At 49.2% G+C, this 25,311-nt stretch overlaps 1 protein-coding gene across 1 annotated transcript in view; it reads left to right on the forward strand.

Annotated features, from left to right (window-relative positions):
• Nucleotides 1–21,378: 21,378 nt before the first annotated feature.
• The window catches only part of HIF1A (hypoxia inducible factor 1 subunit alpha), a 32,999-nt gene continuing 29,066 nt past the window's right edge, over nt 21,379–25,311 (forward strand). The window contains exon 1 of the mRNA XM_032189291.1: nt 21,379–21,628. Within this exon, the coding sequence (XP_032045182.1) occupies nt 21,594–21,628 (35 nt within the window). The 5' untranslated portion in view covers nt 21,379–21,593. The remainder of the gene's footprint in view (nt 21,629–25,311) is intronic.

The following is a 25,311-nucleotide window of genomic DNA, read 5'->3' on the forward strand; positions in this document are numbered from 1 at the left end:
AAAACGCCGAACCACTCTGTGTTTGTACGCTGCTTTGAAGTGTGGCTTTCAAAGAAATTTTCACTCGCAGTGCTTCAGCATTTCCCTAACGGGGGAACTGTCTTTGAAGGGCAGCCACTGCTGTGCTCTCCAGAAAGGAGCCCGGGACAGACGGCCTGGCTGGAGATGGAGCTGCCGTGCCCCTACCCCACAGAAGGGCTGGGCAAAGCAGGGAAATGTCAAGGTCTTGCTGAGAAAATCCCACCTCAGTCCTTCTCCTGCAGCACGCAACCTCTGGAGATGCACAGAGCAGCATCTTCAAAGCACAAACACATTTTTGTTGTGCAGAGGGGAGACTGGGGTCCCCGACGATGTTCAGAGGTGCCCCTTCAGGGATGCTATAGGGTGTGCTCCCCACCCCAGCCTTTCACCGTGCCCCTTTTCCCTGGGCTGCAGCGGATGACCCCGCACAAACCTGGAGAGGAGCTGAGTGTCGGTGCTCGGGACGCAGGTGTTGGCAAGTGCAGGCGGGCTGCTAAAAATATCCCGCCTGCTTTATTCTTGTTTCAAAGGCCATTAAGTGTTTCTATTCGTCTTTTTCATCTTCGGCGTGGAGAACTGCCGAGTACTCCCACTCAGCCCTTACAATCCCCCGGCTCTCAGGTTCTTCCAAACGGGAGGACCTGGGCACGGATCTGTGCACTCAAACGCTCGGCGCCGTGCCGTGCCAATACCCTGGGCAAGGAGCTTGAATTTCGGCTGGTTTCAGCCCCTCTTACACCACCATCCTTCTGCCGAGTGCAGGCAGTGGGCTGGCTGCACGGAGCACAACCAAATCCAGTTGTGCTTCACCTGAGCGTGATCCACAGAGGAGATTTTCATGCAGAATATTTGGGCCTGCTTCTTATACAGCATCTGGAGCGCTGCGAGGAGGGAGCTGCTCGCCTGCTTGGGGCACAACCAAACCTAAACCAGGCAAGCTCAAGGCCCAGCAAAAGAGCAGGGCTCGGACTCCTCCCCAGCTCTCCCAGCAGACAAAATCACCGTGCTTTCCCTGTCCTGCCCCACTGACACACGCTGCCGCTGCCCTTCCGTGTGCGCACGCCGCGATTCCCAGCAGCGCCGCCGTTTCAGTCAGCCTAATGTGTTTGCTTAGGCACCGACATTAGTGTCAGGAGCACTTAATGCAAAGGAAACTTCCCAGGAGAGCACCGCTCGCTGCCAGAGCAATCAGTCTTGTGCGCGGAGTGTATAAACCTTGCGGCGTCTGCTGCAGCGGGCTGGGTGATGAATTGGCCACCACCAATTCCTCAGCCAGAGGTTTGCTTCCAGCCAGGCCATCTGCAAAGAGTCTGCTCTGTCCCGTGTCGGATGCCCACGCTGGCATCTGATGGCGTTGAATCTGGAAGCACAGCTTTAAAACAGACTCACCTGAGCAGGTTTTTTGGGGGAGGATTTAACGTCAGCCTTCCCGTGTGACCTGAGCTCTGAAAGCAACTGCACGCCTCTGTCTGCGCAGTCAGGGCTCTTCTGAGGCAAATGAGCAGGGACCTGGCTGGCTCCCTGCTTGAGAAGTCCTCCTTGCTCTGTGATTTGTTTGCTGCTTTGATTTTTTTTTTTTCAAGTTTCTTTGTCTTTGATGTCAAGGAAACAGTTAGGAGGAATTTGAGCTTCGCTGCGGAGGTGCAGAGGTAATTGGAGATTACGTTTGTATCTGCTGCCTGAGTTTTAAGGTCAATTCTTGGAGCAGTTCTTGCTCTCTAATCTCTTCTTCCAGAGCCACTGTAATCGCAGCTACATCAAAAATGCACCTCTCCTGCCTGCTGTGTTATACCTATGTGTGGGGCATGGGAAGCCTGGCAATGCCAGGTCTCTTGGGTCCAAGGGCAGAGCCTGCCAGCCGTGCCGTGCCACACACCCATCTACTGCAGCACGCAGCACCTTGCGCACTGCCATCAGAGCAGTTGTGATTATTCTGGGGGATTTGGGAGCTGGATTTGCCTAGGGCTGGTGCCTGGGCCAAAGAGGCCATTAATTAGCCCAAACAATATTGAGTTTCGGCAGCTTTTAGGAACTGCAGATCCTCTTTAAACAGACAGTTGCCTCCAAGTGGGTGAGTCCAAGTGCAGGCATCCCATCCCATCCCATCCCATCCCATCCCATCCCAGGGATGCACATCCCACTCCAGCCAGGATTTCACATCCCCGCTGCAGATCCTGAGTGCCGGGGCACGGGGTCCTGTAACCTCCATCCCTGTCCACCTGGGCTAACATGGAGAGGATGCTCAGTCACTGCCTTTCTTTCCACTTACCTACCTGAGGAAAAGAGAAAGTTACGAACACAACCATGAACAATCACATGCAATGACCACATCACAAATCATATTTAAACCCCAAACCCCCGAATTCTCCACCCCATGGAGAACACCGAGCTCCTGCTCCCCTGTCTGGCTGGCGGCGCTGAAGCCGGTGGTTTCTGACTGCTGGAGAGCAGAATTGGAAATATTCACACAAAGGGACAGCACGGGCTCCTGCAGCTGCTTCTCTGGAGGCTTTGGCAGCTGAAACGCACAGCAAAGGGCACCCGTCAGTGGTCCTGCCACCCGGCAGCTCCCCGGACCCTTGGCATTTTGCAGCCCTCGGAAAAGGTTTCTTGCTTAGGGCTGTGTTCGTGTTTGATGTTTTTAAAACACTAAGCAGACACTCCGCTGCTAATCCTGCCAGATTTGCAATGAAGCAGATATGTAATCCTTCACGGGGATTAAATTTAATAGCAATAAAGTACATTTAAGAATTACACTGTCAAATGCCTGCCTAGGCAGAGGAAAATATTCTGAATTTGAGCTTCTCAAGAAATCTATTTCCAGTTGTTATTGCCTTTGAAAGCCTCTGCTGTGGGGGGCGGAGTAAGAGTGAGAAAAAACAGCAGCAGGCAGTGCCAGGTCACCGGTTCCTGGACATTTGTTGGAGAAACGTTTGCCTGTGACTTACAACAACATTCACAGGGGTGTACACAGCGCGGTACAGCCGCTGATGTGTACCTGACAGCAGGTGTAGATGTGTCTTCAGGGGCACCCTGTGTACGGGGAAAAGCCTCGGGCTGTAGGAGACACGTTCATGCCAGCTGAAGGATTTGGGCTATGGGAGGTCTGCAAGGTCTGTTGGAGGGATGCAGGAGGTGCTGGGCAGGATCAGCGAGCTCCTGCCTTGCCCTGTTAATGAGCAACTGGTGGGGATTTGAGTAGGGGACAGGGGGAAGCATCCGCCAGGAGCTGGGCAACAGGGAGACATCCCTGAGCCTCTGAATTTGGATCCCCACCTGATTCAGGAAACGTGGCTTTGATTTGCTTGGGGTTTGGCCCAAGCTCTGGGGAAAGCAGCGAGGGTTCCCAGCTGAAGAGCAGGTTTCTTAGCTGAGCAAACAGCTGATCTAACAACTTAATTTAACAATGGTTTCAGCAACTGATCGAAAGTTTTTACTCAGCCTCTGCCATGAGCCCGAAGCAGATGAAAGACCCCCCTCTGCCCCTGCTCCTGAGGCTGTGGCTGGGAGCCCCGGAGCAGTGGGGGACAAGGTGGAGATGCTGCAGTGCTGGGTACCCCGAGGCTTGGCTGGGGGTGGTTGGTGGTGCCCCGAAAAAGACTTTTGTGAGAGTTCAGGTCCAAAAATAAACTTCTGCCCTGGCCCTGAGCTCCATGACCAGAACAAAACACACCGCGAGTGTCTCAGATGCTGAGTGACTTTCCTCCGAGCTGCAGCTCCCATCCTGCTCCCCCCAGCACAGGCGCCAGGAGCCGGGATCGGGGAGTGCTTTAGAGGTGAGCCCTGCAGAAATCCAGCTCCTCTGGAGCCTGTCGCTTCCAATCAGGGCACCTGAGAGGAACAAACAAATCCTGCCCGTGACGACTGCCCCGTCCCTCCTCCGCTTGCCCCCACCTCCAGCCAGCCGAAGGCACCGTTTGGCTGCGGTTTACACAAAAACTTTTTCCACCTGACAAAAACGAACCGCGTGGTATCGGCCGGGCCCATCTAGCAGTCAGCACAGGAACTGCCCGAGACCACAGCCTAATTAAGGAGCCTTTAAATAGTTTCCGGCAGCGATATGATAAAGTGCTGACTCTCGGCAGGAGGAAAGCTGGGGAAAGGTGGTGGGGTGCCTCGCCACCCTCTCATTTCCTTCCTGGGAAAGTCACCGAGATCCAAGGCCATGCTGGAAGATGTCTTTCCCTATCAGCAGCCCTGATCATCCGCCCCACGGGCTTCAGATGCTGCAGAGGGGAGCAGGGACAGTGATTCTGTCTGTGGCACATCCCCGTGGGGTTGAAGCCACCCCATCAAGCTCCTTCGCTGTAACGGGGATTGCTCTCATCCATCCAGCCTCTCAGCAGCCTGTCCCAGGCTCTCAGGGTCCAGGCAAGGCACAGGGATGAGTTTCAGGTTGATCCTGATGAAAATAAGGCAGAAAAAGTCCCAGCCAATGCGGCCCCTGTGGCTCTCAGCCTGGGGTGACCCTGTATAAAAGGCTGAGCACCAAAGCACCGCCGGTCGTGGGATTGTGTACGTAGCCCTTGCAAAGTGCCTGGTCTGTACAGTGTGACACCAGTTGAAGCTCCTTTCCCTGGCAGATAAACAGCATTTGGATGGAGAGGTTGAGCTGGATCCCACCGCAGCATAAGCAGCGCTGTGTCCCCTGCGCCTGCTCCTGCACCAAGTTAGAAACATGTGATAAAAGGCACATATTTTCGGAGCTGAGTCACCTCCCGCAAACACAGCGTCACATTAATGTTTGTCTAGAAACACCTTCCCTCACGGCAGCCAGCCTTGACCCTTTCAGACAGCAGAGCTATAAAAATACATATATATAATTTCAGTGGCTTTTCACGCTGTCTGAACAGCTGCCAGGAGCCGCCTAGGAGCTGCCTTCTTCTTGAGGCAAGGACACAAACGGGAACTCGAACCATGTTCTCCATTTCCTCTTGAAAGGTAGAGCTGACTCTTTAATAAATAAGAGATGGGCCGATCACGGACTGTTCTGTGCCCCCAAATCAGCAGTGCTGCCATTAGCCTGACGGAGGGGGGCTGAGGACCAGGATGGTTGGGTTTGTGTTAGACAGTGTGGATGCTGGCTCCTGCTTTTGTTGTTGGGAGCAGGAGAAAGGAAAATCTCATCCCAAGGCGGCCGCTCACCTTCGCAGCACAGCGTTGGCCTCTTTTCCTACTGATCGTTTCCTACTGATTAAACTGTAGGGGAAAAATAAATAAATAAATAAATAAATAAAAATCTGCTTTGCCTGGGGCAACCTGGCTTCTGCTCAAGAGCTTCCTCATCAAAACGAAATATCATTTGCTGTGAGACCGTTAGCAGGAGAAGGAACATCGCTATAAAAGCAGCTAAAACCCAGATGTAAAACCCAAATGGGGAGCGCTGATCTGCAGCGGTGTGGTTGTTTAGGGGGAAACCTCTGCAAGAGGGGGCAAAACTTCCGATGAAGACCAAATTTCATCAGGGTTGCCTGTGTACTGGTTTTGTTCATCTGGGCATGGGCATTTGTCTAAATGATGAGCTGTCTGGGGTGGCGTGGGGTTCTCAGGACCCCCAGCTCTTGCCCCGCAGTTGGGCATCGGTGTCCCCAAGCCCAAATGCCAGTGCTCTGGGACTCGGAGATTTGCATCTTGCTCTCTGGGGAATTTGTGTTCCCGGCGCAGTTGGTGGCATCTTGCTGGGAAACACAAGGCAGGAAATTGTGATGTGGCCCCTCAGCCATCCCCTCGCTGTCGTCAGCAAGGTTTGATGCTGGAAAATGACGTGCTAGCAAAAGAAGCAAGCCGTGTAATCCCATACAACAAACAGCAGGTTGTTTTAGTCCTTGGATGTAGCCACAAGAGGGAGATGTGATTGGATGCACCAAATCTAAGTCTTTGATATGCAGAAATAGCGAGGAATTGCATATCAATACGGAGACCACCAGCAGTCCAGGCAGAAATGTCACTGCGGGAGCATGCAGTTTCAGAGACACCTGAGCTGAACTTAGGAAGTAATTTTACAGTGATAAAACTACTCATGATGGGATTGTTTCTTCCTGAAACATCCCTAGTCCTAATGACAAATAGTTTTGTTGAATAGTGTCTGAATTACATTAATAATTTGGAGTGACAGATGGAAAAAGGTCAGCTTCCCCCAAACCCCAACAAAACAGGGAGTGAAATTTTCAGTTCGAGTTGATTTTAAGCAAGTTTTTGACCAGTGAACCAAAAAATCAGCAGTTCAGGCAGCACAGCCTTAATTATCCCACCCCTAAGGGCAGACAGACGGAGCGATGCTGAAGTGTTTTGTAGTGCCTTACAGACAGGACAAACCTTCTGCAGCCTGGGCTGTACTTTTAAACAAAATGTGCTTTCTGAAGGTGATCAATCTGTCCCATTTCCCCTGTCTGAGAATCTCATCAAGTAAAAAAATAAATTAAAAAAATCTACTTTTTTCTCTTCTCCCTCCTTTTTCTTCCCCAGTCCCCCACAAGCCCAGGCTCTAAAATCAAGAGCTTTGTGGTGCTGGAGTTTTAGGCAGGATCTTGTCAGCACAGCCAGGGCTGTGGGTGCTCCCTTAAAGTCACGACCGCGCCCTTTAAATCCTCTGACCCAGGATAGCCATCGTAAAAACGGGGAAAAACAGCATTTTTCTGCTCTTAGCACCGCTTCTGTTAGGTAACTGCTCCGACCGCGTCTGGCTCAGCCAGCCCGCGAGTCCTTGGGGCTCCGAGACCTACTTACACACAAACAGACTGACATCCATCTGAAAGTCAGCTCGGGCGCAGACGAGCAATCCTTTTGCCTCGCAAAAATAGCAGATCTTTTCGCAGGGCACTGAACAACCATTTGGCACACCGCGTGCCAGGCTGACGCTCAGATTAAGCTGCTTAGCTCGACTAACACAGTTGTGCAAGAGTAGAAAATACCCGGTCAAGTAAATTACATCATCCTGGGAAAAGCTAAGCTAAAGAAAGAGCACTTCATAAGCCTGAGCAAAATCGTGTTCAGCTAAACATTTACATGCATTTGTAAGCAGGAGCACGGGCTTGTGGGCTTTCTTTCCTTGTGGAAAATAAATAAATAAATAAAATAAATAAAAAAGGGGATCTGATTTTTTTTTTTTTCTAATAGGAAAGCATCTGACTATGTTAACCACTGACCAGGATCCAGAATGGACTACAAACGCATTATATTTTTTCTCAGATCAGCAGTACCAGGCATGTAAAGCCCCCAGCCCAGAAGAAAGCAGGTTGAGGTGCTGCATAGCACTGTGCACAAGAAATGGCAATTCCCTGGCTAAAATCGGGGCTGGCTTTGAAATTTTCATTCCTTCTGCCATCCACTTGGCTTTGTAACTTTTTTCTGTTGCTTGATGCTTCATTAAAATCTGTTGTTGTCTCTGCAGTCTTAAATACATTATGAAAGGGAAAATTTGAAGTTTGAAGCTCCCATTGGGTTGTTTTTTACTGTCCTGATCTGAAGTGTTTTTAGAGGAAGATCTGTTGTCAATAGTGAGGGCAGGAAGGGGCTGATGGAGTCTCTGGCTGCAAGTAAGCTCTCTGGCTAATTTTTTTAGGCTGGTCCCTTGAAAGGAGACCAGAGGATGCATTTAGGTCTAAGCAAAGTGAAAGATGGGATCAAACCAGGTTTTATCTTGTGATGAGACTTGAGCTGCTGCCATCCCCCCCAGCATGACCACAGGGTGCAACTGCAGCGTGGAGGCGAGCTGTTGCTCGCAGCATCACCGGGGTTTCTCAGGAGCCACTGCTCCACAGCTGCCCAAAAAAGAGGAAAAACTGCACCCATGGATAAGTAGAACAGCAGCCTTGGTGGCTGCATCGTGCCTCTGTTTCAGTTTTACTTTGGAAAAAAGTGCTGCATCATACCACGAGCTCCGTTTCGGCTTTCTGAGGTTTTCTTGAAAGCTCTCCACTAGCAAAGCTGCTCGACGTGGGCTGAGCCTTAGATTGCAGTTTGGCCCCGAATATGCAAGTGTGTCACATTGAACATTCCCACAGAACGGAATAAAAGTATATAATGTGGTTGGACTGAGGCTGTATTTAAACTTGGTGGCTTTTTTAGCCCTGGTTGAACTTTGGCTTGATAGAAAACCAGATTTGTGCTCAAAATATTATTTTTTTCTCCCTTTCCCCTAAACTTGTCTGATCGAGCCCCCTTCAATTTTAAGAACACCTAAGAGATGTCATGCATATATATCTTATTTTGAAATAACCTTTGCTTTTTACCTTTCCCTCCTGTCCCTTTTCATCATCTTTTTCCATCTAATTCCCTATGGCCTTGATTCACTTCAGTTTAAACTCACGTGTAATAAGAACAGCCACGTTACTACAAAAAAAAAAAAAAAAAGATAAAATCTCTACAAGCATAATTGAGCCCTTCAGGATTTTATCTGCTTGCTCATGAGTGTTAACAGAAGGACCATTAAGCTAATGTGAATGTTAAAGCTGCATGTTGTATGTTATGTATTGGCTTCTATAGGGCATGCACGTGATCAGCTGGGAGCTGGGTGGACGATTCATCGTTTTAAGACTTAATATTGCTGAAGGGTTGAACCGGGCAGCATTAATCAGGGCTCTCACTCTGGCTGCCTTTCCCTGGCCTGTTTTTTCTCCAGCCTTTCTGCAGCTCCTCCTTCCCCCTTATTCATCTGTTTGATCTCACAGACACTCTCAGACACCTACCTTCACACCAGAGCTGCAGATAATCACACCTATCCCCTGTGTAAATACAGCCATATTCATGTCTTTGCAGGATGATGGCCATGATATAATGTGCATCTTACTACGTGCATAATGCTTACTATGTTTGCAAGAACGAGGAAAGTCCTTAATAAGCATTATTATTATCACTGCTGCTCAGTGATGGTTCGTCACTGGTGTAAGCATTCCTACGTGTGAGTATATTAACTTCATAGTTAAACTCCTTACTCTATGTTGTCTATGCTGCAAATAGGCTGATAAATGATTGCAGCCTGTTCAGACTGTAATATGAATTGACAAAGAGAAAAAAAAAAATGGTCAAACTCCATCTGTTCAGGTTACATAACTTGTGATCTCAAGCAATTTCAGAGGCAGGATTTGCTGCATAAATAGTACAATTTCCAGTAAGGAGATTAAGGCTTCTTTGCTAGGAAAGGAAGAAATTACCAGAAAAGCTGCCATTTCAATGAACACAAATAAATCATATTCCAAAATACACATGAAGGCAGATGTATGTCATCGGGTCCCTCTGCCCCCAGATGCTCCCTCCACACTTGTGACAGAGAGCAGTATTCTGCCACAAAATACCCTTCGTTCTTGAAACCTTTATGAAACTTTCCAGCTCCATTTTCTACTTATGTCAAGGCTTTTTAAAGTCAGTGCTGCTGTTAATATTTTATGTTTTTCATGTTTTTTAATCCCGGTGCCTTTTTTTTTTTTTTTAATATCCGGTGGCTTTCCGTGAGTTGCCGACGTCGGTAAATCCCTGTGCAGGAAAGCACAAGACACATCTCACGAGTGTGAGCAGAGCACGGGGCAGCCGGCAGCAGATCGGGCAGCACGGGATGAGGAGCAAAGCTTTCCCCCCGCCGGGCTCTGCGAAACTCAGGGGTTTTGGGTCACCTCCAGCCAGCTCACCGCTTTCTCCAGCGTGACTCAGGAGCCAGCCCCCTGCTCGGGCTATTTCTGCAGACAGACGGGCGGGTGTTTCTGCAGGCTGCTATCACGCGTCACATCCTCCAGAGGGAAAAGATACCATTAAAAGGCAGCTTGCGGAGAGCATTTATTAAAGTAAACAGCCGAAAGTAGCGATGGCAGCACCACTCCAGAAGCAGCAGTGCTCAGAGAGTGGCTCTGGCTGGCTGCCCTGGCACAAATCCTCTGTCCTAGGCAGGAGAAGCAGACAGGCCCCGACGGGGTGGCTGCACATCCCCAGCACCACCCAGCCCCTCTGTAGCCCATTCCCACCTCTCACTCGTGCACTCTTGCCTGTGGCACCTCTCACACTTACCTGGCCCCAGGCACCCCTCCAGGTTGCGATGGGAGATGCTCCTCATCTTTTGTGTCCACAGGGATATTTTGGTATGGGTCGTGCCACAGCTCCTCAGCAGATCCCTCCTTCTTCTCCCTGGTGCCTCCTGGAAAGCTGAGCAAGTGTGGTGTGTGGTTACAGACAGCGTGGTGTTGGTAGCTCCCATTTTATTGCTCGTGCATTGCCATCCCTCTGCTGAAACCACTTCGCCCCTGAGTCATGTGTTTATTATCCCTGTGCTCTCCAGTCACCTCCATCCTTTTCCTGATCCCCTGTGCTGGTTGGGACCTCGGGGACCTCCCCAGGACAGCTCAGCAGGATGCCTGGGGAAAGCCCCATGCTTGCCTCGTCACCTTTCCAAGTGTGCAAGCAAGCAAGGAGCCCAGACCCTCACTGTGCTCTCACTGAAGCCTTCCAAATAGCTCTTTATCTCCTTCTTTCATAAGAGGGGAAATGGTGTCGGCCATGCTGATATGCAGAAGAAATGATGCAGCAAAGGGGAAATGACTTGTGTGGAAGCTCATGCACTCAGCAGCATCAGCCAAATACAAAATGTTTGGGGGAAATGTCCCATTTTTGTACCGGGAGAGCTGATGTTTATGACCTGCTGGCGCAAAACGTCAGAGATCAGTCGTGAGAGCAGGGATTATTTGTGAAGGGAGGGATTACAAATTTAGCTCTATCTCACTGCCCATCCTCCCCTCGCCACACCTGTGCCCACAGAGCACAGCAGATGATGGTTTCTCATTTAAACCTTTGAACCTCAGAGAAACCAGCCTCAGAGAAACCCTGCTCCAAACTGCTGCACTCCTGGTACTGTAAATGGAGACATAGGGTGTCATATCTGGGCCCATGGTCCGGGGATAAGCTGAGAACTGGAGAGGAAAGTGCTGGGTTCCCCTGCCCTGCCAGGCTCTGCAGCATCACAGAATGGTTGAGGTTGGCAGGGACCTCTGAAGGTTTTCTGGCCCAACAGACATGGATAAAATCCCCCCAAATCTCCTCTTCTCTGGGCTGAGCAGCCCCAGCTCTCTCAGCCTCTCCCCACAGGCCATTTTGCTCCAGTCTCTTCAGCATCTTGGTGGTCCTCTGTTGGATTTGTCCCAGTATGCCCAGGTCTCTCTTGTACTGGGGCGCCCAGAACTGGACCCAGCACTGCAGGTGCAGCCTCAGCAGGGCTGAGCAGAGGGGAAGGATCACCTGCTGGCCATGCTGTGTCCAATACAGCCCAGGATGCCATTAGCCACCTTTGTGGCACATTGCTGGCTCACGTTCAACTTGGCAACCACCATGACTTCCCAGTCCTTCTCTGCCAAGCTGCTTTCTGCTGGATGGACTCAGGGGTTGGTTTCTGCCCAGAAATACCTTTTCCCATAAGCACATCCCTTGGCATGTGTGCCACAGATTGCTCCAAATCAAAATGAGACCAAATCACCTCAGGAAGGACATGAGCAATGGCTTCCTCTTGCCCATTTTTCTAATTGCTCCTGTTCCATCAAGACCGTCCCTGAAGATCAGGCCAGAGCCTCCCAGGCCTGCTGTCACCATCAGCCAGGCCATCTCCTGTCACCCACTGCAGGGCCCAACCCGTGTCCTGGCCTCCCTCAGCCGGCCTCACACAGGGAGCTCGGGCACTTTGTAAAGGCTGGGACAGAGTTATGAGGGGACATGAACCCTGACAAGGTCTTGGGATGAGTGATGGATGTTCCTGGTGCTGGAAAGCAGCCAGATATAAGCCAGATCCCCGCTGTCACAGACAGGCTTCACAGCGCTCTGCGGCTTGCGAGCCATTTTACAACATGGGGTTGCTAATGGACTTGTGCTTTAATTGCTGTTTAGCGAGGAGGCATTTGGGAGGAGCCTCCCAGGCAGGAGAGATTAGAGAGGGCCACCAGAAGGAGAGATAATCATCGATGAGATTGACTTTCTCCGGTCAGATGTGTCAGCTAACTCCAGGAAACGCTCTTTTCCTCATACCCCTGCTATGAGGCTGCAGGAGCGTGGCCTGATTTCTCTGGCACCCGGCACTCCTGGCCACATCCAGCCCCAGGAAACTGGCACAGACCCCAAACCCACCACCAGCAACTGGGCTGCGTGTGTGGAGCAGCATTCTTCAGGTGGGCATGCGTATGCATGAGTTAAGTGCCTATTTTTTAATTTTTTTTTTTTTTTTTTAAAGAAAGCAGCTTGGCTGTGCTGCCTCAGAAGTCACAGACAGAAACTTCATTACTATTTCCATGTGGCTACGGTAACAATTTCTTTACCATCATAAGCAGCAGATGCTGAGAGATGTTCATACATTTTCCAGAAACCCTGAGGTCATGTGGAAACTTTTCAAGTTAATGAGGGCTCCTGGACATGAGATAACTATATTTTTTTATTATTATCATTATTATTTTTTGCCAAATAAACATTGCTCCTTAATAGTTTTCAGCTTATTTAAATCATTTTCAACCAATTTTTTTTAAAGATAAGTTTGCTTTACATGGAAAAATATAAAGTCATATGATGCTAGCTACTTGTCTCTTCTTGACAAGGGGAAAAAAAAAAAAGAGGGACTTTTTGCCTGTAAAAATCCCTGCCAGATTAGTGGTTACTGCACAGATCTGTGAATTTGGAAACTTGGGATGCATCTCTGGGAATTTCACTGGCTGTGTACGTGATCTTGAAGAAGTCAATGGGCTGGCAACGAGCTGACCTTTTGGTTGAGCCAAGCCTGCTTGTTTGCATTTTGAGGGAGGAAGGGGTGTTTTCTGCTGGTTTTTGTTATCGTGGCTATGCTTCCTTTTTAACACTGTCCCTGCCTGTCCTGCTGTGGCACTGCCTGAAGCATGGAGCCAGGGATACCTTGCACCCCTGAGAGGCATTGCTTAGTCTCAGGTGGGCTGCAGAAGAGCCTGAGATATCACCTTTGTGTTTCTTCCCCCTAACACTACCACTGTAGGCCTTTGTCTGTCCAAGCCCGAGGGATGGTTGGAAGACAGGTGAGGGTGCTGTGATCTGGACACGTCAGGCTGAGAGTACCGGGTGAGCTCTGCACCACGTGCACTGGAGGCAGGCATATGTTCCTGCCCAATAAACCACTCGTAGGAGTACAGACACCTCTAACCGCTGCTGAGACTCTCTGGCCTGTGAATTCCTGGTCCAGTTCGCATCGATGGTCTCTCCTGCGGGCCTTGGTACCTAATGGGTTGATTTGGGTTTGTTTGTTTTCAGTTCAAAAATCTGCAAAAATGTTCCTGTTGCAGCTGGATGGATCCCTCCTTCTCCAGAAACCACACTCTGCTCTGCCAAACAGATTTCTTCTGTTGCTGTTTTGGGAGAATATGACTTAGTTTTAATGCTAGTCCTATCAATAACCCACAAGCTGTTGTACTGTGCTTGCTTTTACCTGGGGGAGGTTGCTGGCAGTTCTGTTTCCTCTCAGCTTTGTGTAGCAGTTTTAGTAACATAAATTAGTGTTAGAGCTGCTATTGGTATGCTCCTTTGCATTTTTTTTCTTTTAATAATGGCAGCAGACAGGAAGCAGTGATGAAATGGAACTAACTACTTGCTGACTTTGCCGTCTAGATTTTGGTGAGGTATTTTGGTCATGATGAACTGAGGGTTCCTCAAGGGCCTAAAACTGAAAATCACATCCATGAACTAACTTTTTTTTGGTTATTGTTATTCTTTCCAAGACAGGAAAAAGAAAACCTGATTAGTTTGCATAGATCTTTCTCTGTGGAGTGCATGAATGCCTATATGCATTAAAGATTTGTATTGAGCAAAAGCTGGCAGCATAAACAAATTTTCATTTGGTTCTGAAAATGGTGAGGTCTGTGGTCATTCTTATCTAGATCCAGTTGCTATGAGATCTTTGTTTCCCACGCTCATGAGTTGCCTCTTATTGATAAACAGTTTAATTACTTAACATTTGATCTCAGATAGCAAAGAGAGGTTTGATGCACCAACTTTGTCATTATGGCCCTGAATTTTGCTTACTTAGTTCCTTGGCAGACACTTTCCACCCTGTCTTGACATCTTTTGACATATGAACCCAGGGTTTTCCTGTCCTCTGAAGTGCTGTGCTTGTTAGCTTCAACCTACCATAACCTGACAGGACTGCCGAATTCATCATTAACAGTATGGCAATGCTCTCAGTCCATGCTATGTCTTAATATTTTTTTCTTTAATTTTCCCACATGCACTGACAGCCCAGTGCTGGTGGTCCTTGTTTCACTGCCCCACACCTCACCCTCCCTGCTCTCCGTAGTGTCTCCAGCTACCATCCTTGGAAAAAAAAAAGAGTTTGAACCAAGGAATATCTGGAAGCAAGCAAAGGGGGAATCCAGATGTTGCTGGTGGAGGTGAGTAGCACTTGGAAGCACTCAGTACACCTTGAGAAGACACTGGGCAGTGTGCTCAGATGCTGCTTTGTGGTCGAATACCTTGCAGGTGTTCATTTGCTGCCTTTCCTTGTCTCTGGCTTGGCCAATGTCTTCTGTGACGTGACTCGTTGCAGTTCTGCTGCAGCACTGGAAGTGCCTACTACCCCTTAGTAAATGGGGATCTCAGTCTCTCTTACAAAGGCCCAAATCCACAAACTATTTATGTACACAATTCCAGCTGATTTTTATCTCAGTTGCCTGAATATCTTTGCATATCTGGGCCTAAGTGTTTTGTCTGTGGTCATGCAGGAAGTCTATGGTAAGCAGAGAAGTGAAAACACATCCCAAGTTAAAGCTGTAATTACAGTGCCATCCTTCCCTTCGTTAGGATGTTTTTGGGGGCAGGAGAAGATCTCCACTTGCTTTGAAAATGGCAATATTTTGCTCTGTATTTTGATATTTGGCTTTAAAATAAAAACCTGTAACGCTGATGTAAATGATGCCTATTGATTATCCTCTCATAAAATGGAGAGCTCACTTAAGCTGGCATTGCCATGGCTGAAAGCCAACGCTGCAATTGATCATTTAATTAACCGGAAGAAAATTAAAGGAACTGTAATCTGCTGTGTCTCAGCTCTCTTGTTATCAGGCTGGCAAAGTGCTTATTTCTGCCTAGAGCAACGATCGGTTCCTTGACCCTGTGATTTAGAAACACTGGTTTACGCATTGCCCCTCACCTACCCACCGGGCTTTCTGCAAGGCAGGATGTGGTGCGACCTGAGCCCTCCTTCACCCCCTTGTGGACCCCAGACACTGCGGTACCTGAGCCTGAAAGAGAAATGGATGTTCTCTAAAAGTCATGTTTTAGAGGTCGGGACTAGAACGTGGGAGCTCTTGAGTTTATTTTAATACCAGCATTTCCTTAAAGGGCTCATGGTATCGATTTTCATGTAGCTACTTCAAATAAATGAGAGGACAGTGTGTTTGAGACAGAAATGACTGGTCCTGAAGATATGGCTGTCTCCTGAAGCTTTGCCTTCAACAAGCAACCTGAGCGGTCTGTGAACACAGAGAAAAGAAAAAAAAAAGAAAAAGAAAAAAGGAAAAAAAAAAAAAACAACCAGATGTAAGAAGCCATTGTTTTAATGATTGTGTTGCCATATCAAGCGAAGAGAGACAGCTGCCTCTAACTTGTCTTTGCATGCCTAAGTAATATATTAATTACCTCATTCCCCCATAAATGCCTACAGTCCTGCAAAAGGCATGTTATAACAGACGTAGTCATTAAAGCTTGCGCTGCATTTTTGATGTGTTGCGGGAAAACAAACAAACAAACAAAACCTCAAGTCCTTTGTGTTTCAGCTAGATCCAAGTTGGGGAAATGTGAAGTAGAAACACTTAACAAACTGTATCATTTGAAAGCGGGTTTTAATGCCAAAACAGGAAGAAAACAGAATTTGAAACGGTTCCCAATGTTTGATCGGGTAAAAGAGTTTGTTCCCCTTTGCATTTTAATTACAAGTGAAACCCATTCAATTTCATCTTTGCGTTTATTTCAGCCTTTTTTTGCTTTGTGTGAGAAACTTGTGGTCCAGGCTGCAACATAACAAAGGGCTCGGTAGGAGGGATGAAAAAGATCAAAAAGAGGAAAAAGAAACTTCTTTCAAAACGTCGCTGCTGATCATAAGGAGCTGCAGGAGTCAGATATCTGCATGAAATTGAAACCACTTCACCTTCTGAGATGCGTATTTTCCCTCTGCTCTGGGTTATAACTCACGCACGGACCCTCGCAGGGTTCGTGCTGCCTCTGCCGGCTGCTGCTCTGGCTTCCCCCGGGTGTTCTCAAGGCATTTCACTTGCGTTTGTAGTACCTTCAAAAGGGAAGCTGGGCAAAGAAGAAAGTAAAACTAGCCTGGTAGGTATGAGGTATTATGGGCTGATTGGCAGATTGGGAGTGTCTTGCTGGCTTCTGAGACGTAGGTTAGAAACACTTTGTTGGTCACAGGTAAAAACAGCCGGTGCCCTGCTTGTTTGTGTGATGACAGACGGTGCCGCGCTGGTCACTGTGGCCTCATGAGAAAGCTGTGCTCTGGGTGTGGGAGCAGAGGCGAGGAGGAGGAGGAGGAAGTGTCCCAGTGCCACACAGCAGGACAGACGGCCATGGAGACAGTGCCTGGGGTGTTCAAAGGGACACAGGACCGAGATGAGGAGCACCAAACCCGTGGTTTAGGCAGCTCTGCACCCCCCAAATGCAGAGTGGGGCAAAGCTGTGCCCAAATCCCTGTTCTGACTGATCCGGAGCAAGGATGTAAACCCAGCTCCTCTGCATCCCTGAGTGTCTCTGTAAGCAGGAGTTAAAGGACCAAGGGGAAACAGGTCTCCCCGTGCACTGCATGAGGAGCCAAACTCCATGCCTGGCACACCGTGAACTCCTCCGCTCTGTGTGTGGAGAAGGATTGCAGCAATGAGATCTGAAATCCTTTCTCTGAGTGATTTGTACAGCATCCTGCGGGAAGCCTGTAACCGAAGCATCCAGGGCTTCGACCACAAACCCTTCTTTTCTGTAAGGATAATTTCAAAATTCCATCCTGCTTTTTGTCCACATCAGGAAAACCACCATACAATTTGCAATATCTGCCCAGGAGTGGCCTGGGGTTGGCAGGATGTAGCCAACTGGTGAAACTGCATGGCGTAGCCTGCCGAGCGCATGCTTGCCTCATGCTTTCATCTGGTGAATTCCTTTCATGGGTAGAAAATCCTTCCCTCAAATCTAATTACACTGAATTGGACATAGTGCTTTTATTATGCTGCAGAATTTGTTAGCCACATTGGTGTACTTCTCTGTGCAGAAATCAAAGTCAGGAGAGTATTTCCAAATGTCTGAATGTGCACTGAGTCAAGCAGGCTTTATGAGGTGGTCATAGCTCAAAACAAATGTATTGTGCAAATGTGAACAGAAGAATAAATAAGATCCTGGCACAAGAAGGAGAGGAACTAAAGTTAGAAAAGACCAGTGGAAATAACAGATGCCAAGCAGAGACTCTGACTCCCCTTGTGTGCTCCCGTTTCAGACAATATTCTGAGTAACAGCAGCATTAGCCTTTCACTATCAATGTTTTGATTTGAATTTAATTCAAATTTCACTTCACTTTTCTATTGTGAAAGGAGCTGGCGATCAGACATCTCAGATTCTTGCATTGTTAAGCACGGTGAGTCATAGTAACGAGCCTTAGATCGCTGATAGCGAGTGTGCAGAGAAGCCAAGAGGCTGCGCAGCCTTAGAGACCTTCTGGCACTTCCCTTTCAAGTAGATGCTCCCACAGGAGCTCTGTGGGCACTGCGTGTTTTGTTGCCAAATATTGATAGATTGGTATGTTCCCTTCACTGTAGCACGGTGCTTATTTATTGAATCGATGAACATTAATTCCCTAAATGTAATGAGCTGTGCTGCCAAGCAAAGGCCCAGGAAAGGCAGAGCTGCTGGTGGGTTGTCACAGTGGCACCCCATGCGATGTGCGTCACCAGCTCGAGTGACGTAAATGGAGGGAGCCTTTGTTGCTCTTTAACACCCCCCATCAGGAAGTCCATACTCAGAAAATCTAAGTGCTCTTTGGGAGAAAGATGCCTGAGAAAATTAAAGCCCTGGACTTCTTCCCACTGGAGTCAGCAGAAGTTTTGCCAGTCAATATTGATGAGAGCGTGATAGGGTCCCGAGAGTTAATGCATGCAGTGCCCATCGTGGTGATATTCGGCCCATCAGCAGATAGATCTAAAGCCACAGACGGGAGCATATCTCACATCTTTGCATTGATTTGTTCTGCTGCTGAATCCCTGCCACTGTCCTCACCGAGCCACCTGCTGACTCATCAGCTCGCCTTCTCTGCATTTGCCCTAATTAGTCATATGCAAACAGTCTTTTATTCAGGAAGTTCTTTTAACGTAAGTTGGAGTATGAACTTAGCACAGCAATAAAGATCAGGAAAAGTGAGTGTGCTATACACTAATAAGGCTCTGTTATCGGCCACTGGCAAAGCGGAAAAGAAAATGTACATGCAGAGTTTTAGTGACTCAAAAGTTTAATAAAGGGGAGGATGGTGGGGAGAATATTTGCTTAACGTCCCTCTAGAGATGCTGTAGCATGAAATGTTTAACTGCTGAACAAGTTTCCACTAACATCATCCTGAAACACAATTGGGTTTTGATGCAGTGTTCTTTATTATGGGCTTGGGGAAAGCATGTTTGGCATGAGAGAAATGTGTCTAGTAAGGAGACCACAACACTTATTCACAGCTCCTCAGCCAGTTCATGCTGGGAAGTCCGACATCTTTGAACAATTAAATTGAGCAATGTTAGTAATTTGTACACCGAGATTTTTCTGCCGTGTCTTCTGCTCAGAGACTGCTAACACATCTAGGGTTTTGGTGACTCAATTATTAAAAATGATCAGAACCTAGCATGAGAGCATTCAACGAGGAACTGTTTCGATGCACTGTACAGTATGTAAATTTGGATAATGGTAATAAAGGTGTACAAGTGAATCCTGAAACATCAATGCTTATGGGCACCAAAATTAATCATCATGCAAAGGAGTGACAGCTAAAGGATTGAAAATAAGAGACTGCTGGGTGGGATCAGGTGAGTTCTGTAGCGTTAGAGCTAGGCAACCCCTGGTCTGGATCGCATCGGTGCTACTTGGTCTTTAAAAGGAGCACAATCACCTTTGTGTGAGCACTGAGACCGCAGTTGAAGTGCAAAGCAGGCTTTCACTGCTGTGTGGCAGCTCATCAGGAACCACTTCACCCTCACACCCACATTAGAGAAGCTGAAACAGTTGCTCAGAGTTGCACCAGCCTCCTCTCAGGCATGGGAAGTACCTCTGGTAGAAACACTTCACTACCAAAACTCCCCTGGCGTGTCCCAGTGGCAGGGGCTCTGGTGGAGAAGGTGGCACTGAACTGTTTGACATTTCTGCCCCTGCCAGTGCATCCCCCTGTTTCACCAGGGGAACTCCTCGGTGGCTGTTACGGTGACTCTGAGACTGTATTAAAACAGTGCATGGCTGCTGTGCAGGAGTGCTTTGACTGGCTGTACCTCATTTGGAAAGATGAGGTGTCTGTGAGCTGCTGTTTGGCTTCTTGGTACTTATGCAAGAGACCCAAGTTTGAGTCTTGTTCTGATTATTTCTCTTCTTGAGGCACCAGTGAGCACAGAACAATAAATATAGCAGTAGTCCACAGCCACACTGCCATGGGCTATCGTGTTGTCACATCTCATAAGCTAAGTAAAGCCGGGCTTTGTCAGTATGCGGATGAGAAATCTTAAAGGAATAAAAGGAGTCGATAGCACCTGTGTCTCTTCTGCGTCTCAGACCGGTGCAGGGAGAGGCATCTTGTTTCATAGAAACGCTTCCTGTGATTTCTATTAAATGTCACGGTCACTGCTTTTTCTTCAAAAGAAATTAAAAACAAGCCATGTCTGTATGCAAAAATGACTGCTCATCACATGGAAGCTCAGAGACCACTGCAGAAATGTTAGGAAGATGCAGTATTGTAACGACATCGTTTTGCCCTGCAGGTGTTTCCTGCAACATGACATGGGCATACAGCAGGGCAAGGATGTTACATATGCCTGTCAGAGCTTCTTTTTAAAAGGTATCATTACCGCAGAACTGAGAAGTGAGAAGTGTCATATGGAGACTGAGCAGTGTCATATAGCTCAGCTCCGTATGATCACTTATAGTTCCTGCTGGAGGAAACCAACAAGATCATACAACACCCGGTGTTGGAAGAGACCCACACACGGATCATCAGGTCCAACTGCTGGCTCCGCGCAGGATCACGCAAAATTATTACCGTGTGTCTGAGAGCGGTGTCCAAGTGCTTCTTGAGCTGTGACAGGCTCGGTGCCGTGCCCACTGCCCTGGGCAGCCTGTCCCAGTGCCCGACCACCTCTGGGTGCAGACCCTTTCCCTCATACCCAGCCTGACCCTCCCCTGTCCCAGCTCCATGCCGTCCCCTCGGGTCCTGTCGCTGTCCCCAGAGAGCAGAGCTCAGCGCCTGCCCCTCCGCTCCCCTGTGAGGCAGCTGCAGGCCGCCATGAGGCCTCCCCTCAGCCCCCTCGGAGTCTCCCTGCAGCCCCTTCATCCCCTTCCCACCTCCCACGGAACCGACAACACCCATGACAGAACCCTCGGACCCGGAGGCGACCGCGGTGCCCTCAGCCCCCAGCCCTCAGGACCCCCGGGGTCAGCCTGGAGCCGGCTGTGGGGGTACCGTGGGCTGCCCCCCGTCCCCCCGGGCACCCTTGGGCGCCCCCCGGCGGGCACGGAGCGGGGACACGGACACGCGTGGGCGGGTGTGGGGGGCAGGCAGCACCCCCACGACCACCCGGCGGCCCGCTTTGGGGGTTTTTGGGGTAAACATGGGGTGTTTTATTCAGCGGTAAAGGCTGGCTTCGGCTGTGATCCATTGTTAAAGTGTCTCTCCCTTCTGGCCCGCCTGGCTCTCTTTAATTGCCGTGGCTTTTTAAGCTCGTTTATGACTTTGGGGAAAAGGAGCTAAGAACTGACGAGAGGCTTAAAAACATTTAATTTGAAGAAGCGACGCACGCTGTGGGGGGGACGGGGGACATTTTGGCTCCCGCTGGCCGTGCGGGGGCAGAGCCGCGGCCGCGCTGGGTGGGCGGCGGGGCGCATCGTCGCGCCATATCGTGAGATGTCGCGACATGTCGCGTGTCGTGCCGCCTCCCGCCCCGCACACGGCCCTCCACGTGAAGCGCCGGCCCCCCTCCTCCTCCCAGCTGTTTGCTCAGCTGACCCCGGCGGCCGAGGGGCCGGGCTCCGCCGCCGCTCCTCACTGGCGCAGCGCAGGGCCCGGGCCGGCCGAGCCCGCCTCTGCCTCCTCCTCCATCTCCTCCTCCATCTCCTCCTCCTCCTCCTCCTCCGCCGCCTCGCACAGCCCCGGCCGGCCCCTCGCCGCCTCCAGCCTCGGTCCCCGTGCCCGGCTCCTCCCGCACCTCCCCTTCCCGGCGCAGGCCCCGGCGCCTGCCCCGATGCTCTGAGCTCCGAGCGGCCCCAGCGCCGGCCCCTTCCCGGCCGCGCCGCCATCTCCTCGCCCCTCAGCGGCCATTGGAGCCGCCCCGGAGCCAGGCGGCAGCAGCAGCAGCAGCAGCAGCCAGACCGCCGCCATGGACAGCCCCGGCGGCGTCAGCGACAAGAAAAGGTACCGAGGGGAGAGGCTTGGGCTCACCCTCCTCATCCTCAGCGCCCTTCCTCCCTTCCCATAGCCGAGGCCCGCGCTCCCAGCCCGGCTCCCCGCAGCGCGCTGGGCTCTTTCATCCTCCCTCCTCCTCCTCCTCCTCCTCCTCCTGCTCCACGTCGCCATTTTGTCGGCGGGGGGAGCCCGGCTCCCCGCTGCCCGGGGGGCTGCAGCCCCCTCAGTGGGGCTGCTTGGGGAGAGCCTCGGAGTTAAAAAACCCAAAAAGGGGGAGAGTTAGGGATGGGGTGGGGAAAGGGGAAACGTGTGCGGCCGGCCCGGCACCGGGGGGGGGGTCTGCTCGGGGTCCCAAATGGTCGCGGTTGTGTGGGGAAGGGGAGGGGGGGGGGGAGGGTTTGGGGGTGGTCGCCGAGGTTTTGGTTCGCCGGGTTTGGTTGGGAAAGGGAGGATTTTAGGTTATAGCTCGAGGAAAGCAAATCGAGGGGAGAGGAGGAGGAGGAGGAGGAGGGCTGCCGAACAATGTGAGTTGAGAAGTATGAATAATTCACCGCGGATTGCTCGCTCAAATTAGAAGGGGAGGGGGGGGGGATAAAAGCCTTGAAAGCTTTTGTTAGGCAGCGAAGTTGTGGAGTTGGAGCATTTCGGTCAGGGGCTTTTTTTTTTTTTTTTTTTTTTTTTTTTTTCGATGGGATGCTCCCCCCAGCGTGCTTTGTGGAGGGATTAAAATTGCTGTAATTGGCATCCGCAGAAAACAGCGTTTGTATCGGTACCGGGACCTTTGATTTATTTATCTATCTATCTATCTATTTATTTATTTATTTACTTTTATCTCTGCTTTTGTATCAGGAGGGCACCCCAGCAGGCTGCATGAAGCCCTGGAAGGGAGAGGCCGGGGGGCTTTGGGTGGTGAGGGTGGCGCAGGGGGGTTGCAGGAGCTTTCGGTCTAATGAAATATCTCCACTTCTGTAACCTTCCGTGTTGTTTTATTTTTATTTTTATTTCCCTTCTCGAAGCTACTAACTACTGAGAAGCCACAGAGAAAATGTTGCAACAGAAATGATTGTTCTGTCCTGTGCTCTGCTGGCCTAATTTGGTGGCAAGGCTGCCTGGGAAGAGGCTTTGAGACTTTTTTTTTCCCCTTCTGTTGCTGTTTGCTTTGTCCTCGAGCATTTGTTATTTTTTACTTACCATTCTGTCCTGCTTGGGTACTTTTTTTTGCAATTTCCTTGTCCTGGATATAATCTGCTTTCTTCTGAATGGAGGAATCAGTATGCATAGCTTATCCTGCCCTTCCTAAAGGAGAGCTTAAGAAAGAGCATTTGTTGCCTTCTGCTTCCTGTAGACTGAGATCAAGGTTGGGAATGTTTCTTATAAAGTAGTGAGGAATATTGAGGTTACCTCTGTTGTAGGGTATGTTTCAAATTAAAACATAAAGCTGTGTCTGTGGTACGCTCATCCTGGGGCTGCGAGTCTGCAGTTGAGCAAAGATGGCTAAGCAAAAAAGGAAGGATGTGAGCTCACCAGAGAACTTATTGAAAATCCCAAGCATTGCTCAAGAACCGGGGGTTGTTTGAGAAGACTTTAGGTTTGCCAGTGTCCCTGATCAGAATACCTGTAGGGGAAATACCTTCCTGTCTGTCCTTCGATGATAAAACTTTGGCTGACTGTAGGTGCAGTGCGCCTCGCTTTCACCATGTGTTGGGCTCGTTTCGCTCCTCATCCCTCTGTGTGTGTGTGTTTGGGTAGCGTTTGGCTCTCGAGAGTTAAAGTGAAGCTTGTTGTTCGCTAATTATGTGCTATGGGATGCAGAAATTATGAAATTTGACCCAGTGTGTCCCTCATTCTTACATAAGTGAAATCTCCTCATCGTAGTAACCGTAAGCGCAGATTCACTTACGGGTTTCTTGAGCCCATTCTGTTAGGCAGTCCCGAACTTCGGGAGATCTCATTTGATTTCTTACGGAATCCTGACCCCCTGTATGTACGGGTAATGCTGTTATGTATTGCCAGCTCTGTGGGTTTTAGCTGTTCTTCAGTAGCTGCGTCATTTTTGTGTGCTCCTGATCTTTTTTTTACATATGTTGCAAGGACTCAGTTTGTTTCTGTGTATAGAGTGAATAAAAGAGCATTGTTGAAAGCTTTGCTTGCTTATTAACTCCAATTTTATTCAAATTTAAGACTTGTGTAAGTCTGACTTTCTTTTCAATTTTCTTTTAACTAACTCTAGTGTACAGATCGCTCGTGCCATGAGAAGTTTTTCTCAGTTCTGTGGTATTACACTTTGCTTTTAGGAGAGCGAATCTTGCAACACTTTAAGTAAATGTACCATGTAGTGTTACTGGTTACTTTGGTAAGGGCCTGAGCTGGTAAATAGATATATTTGAAAAATGAATCTTGGATTGTTTAAAATCCTTACTTGTAGCATAAATAAATATATACTTAATGGTATGAGTGCTAAATAAAAATGACAAGCAGAGAGTTTATAAAAAGTATCTTCTTGAGTGCCCAGTCTGGGACTTTTGAAGGTATAAAGCACGATGATTTAACATCCCGACTCGAGCCTCTTGCAGAAAAACTTCAGCTTTTCAGTTTCTCATAGTTGGGACTTGAACTGTATCGTCTGGTATCTGAGAGGGGGATCTGAAAGACCGAGGTTTTTCTGTTCCAGCTCCAGGATCTGGCCGAGAGGCCCTGGTCCTGTGCCACTTCCTATGAAAGGGGCAATGACTGCCGCTGGCTTTCTTAAACCTATGTGAGGTTTTTAGGATTGTGCGCTGCTTTCTGCCTGTTAATTTCTTTCAGTGCCGGTGGTACTGAGCCACTGCTAACAGGGTTGAAAGCTAATACAAAACCCTTTTGTATATACTATAACTGTACCTTTCTGTGTTGTACGAAGAGGAGAAACCTTTCTAAATGTTGTGCAGAATCTCCTTGCAGGTACGGGGAGGGCAGAGTGGTTTATGGCTTACATAGAAGTGGTTGTTTTTACTGCTTTCTGGATCTTTCTGGGTTGTTTGGCTTGCCTTAGGACTTAAATGGTATTGCCCGAGCTGTCTGCTCTTTGTCATTTCCTCAAACACAAAATGGTTTTGAAGTGTCTTCAGTAAAAGTGATCGGAATCTACTTCTCAGTGCCCGCTAAAGATGAGGGCAGCAGCACGTTGCTACAGCTCTGCCTCGTGGTTATCGAGGCACAGAAAACCAGGCAGGAATAGCTGGGGAGGGTTTGCCAACTGCAGATATGCTTTCCTTAAAATTTTGAGCTCTCAGTACTTTGGTCTGCTTGTATCAGTGGAGGTTTGAGAACCTGGTAGCACGTTCATGGAAGCAGCAGGAGATTTCTGGGTTTTGCTGAGTGATACTTGCTCTGTCTGGGGTGCTTGGAGCAGCCGCGAGTGGTCCATGTGGAGAGGCCTGCTGTAGGTGTGTCGGGGGGCTGGGATGATAAAAGGCTTTTATTTTATGTAGTTTAAAGCCTTTTTTGGAAGCTACCTTCTGCATAAATGCTATTTGTTTCTCAGGAGGCTTACCCTGGCATGTTTTCGGCCGCAGGGAGGGCAGATGTAGCTGTGCACTGGTCATGGCACCCGAAGCCTGGCAATTAGCGAGCTATCGATTTAAAGGCAGAGGTGTCAAGTTGATAATCCACCTTATTTCCTCTTCTAATTGCGATCCCTTTTTCAGGTAGGC

This window comes from Aythya fuligula, chromosome 5 (assembly GCF_009819795.1).
Source record: "Aythya fuligula isolate bAytFul2 chromosome 5, bAytFul2.pri, whole genome shotgun sequence".
In the NCBI taxonomy this organism is placed as follows: domain Eukaryota; kingdom Metazoa; phylum Chordata; class Aves; order Anseriformes; family Anatidae; genus Aythya; species Aythya fuligula.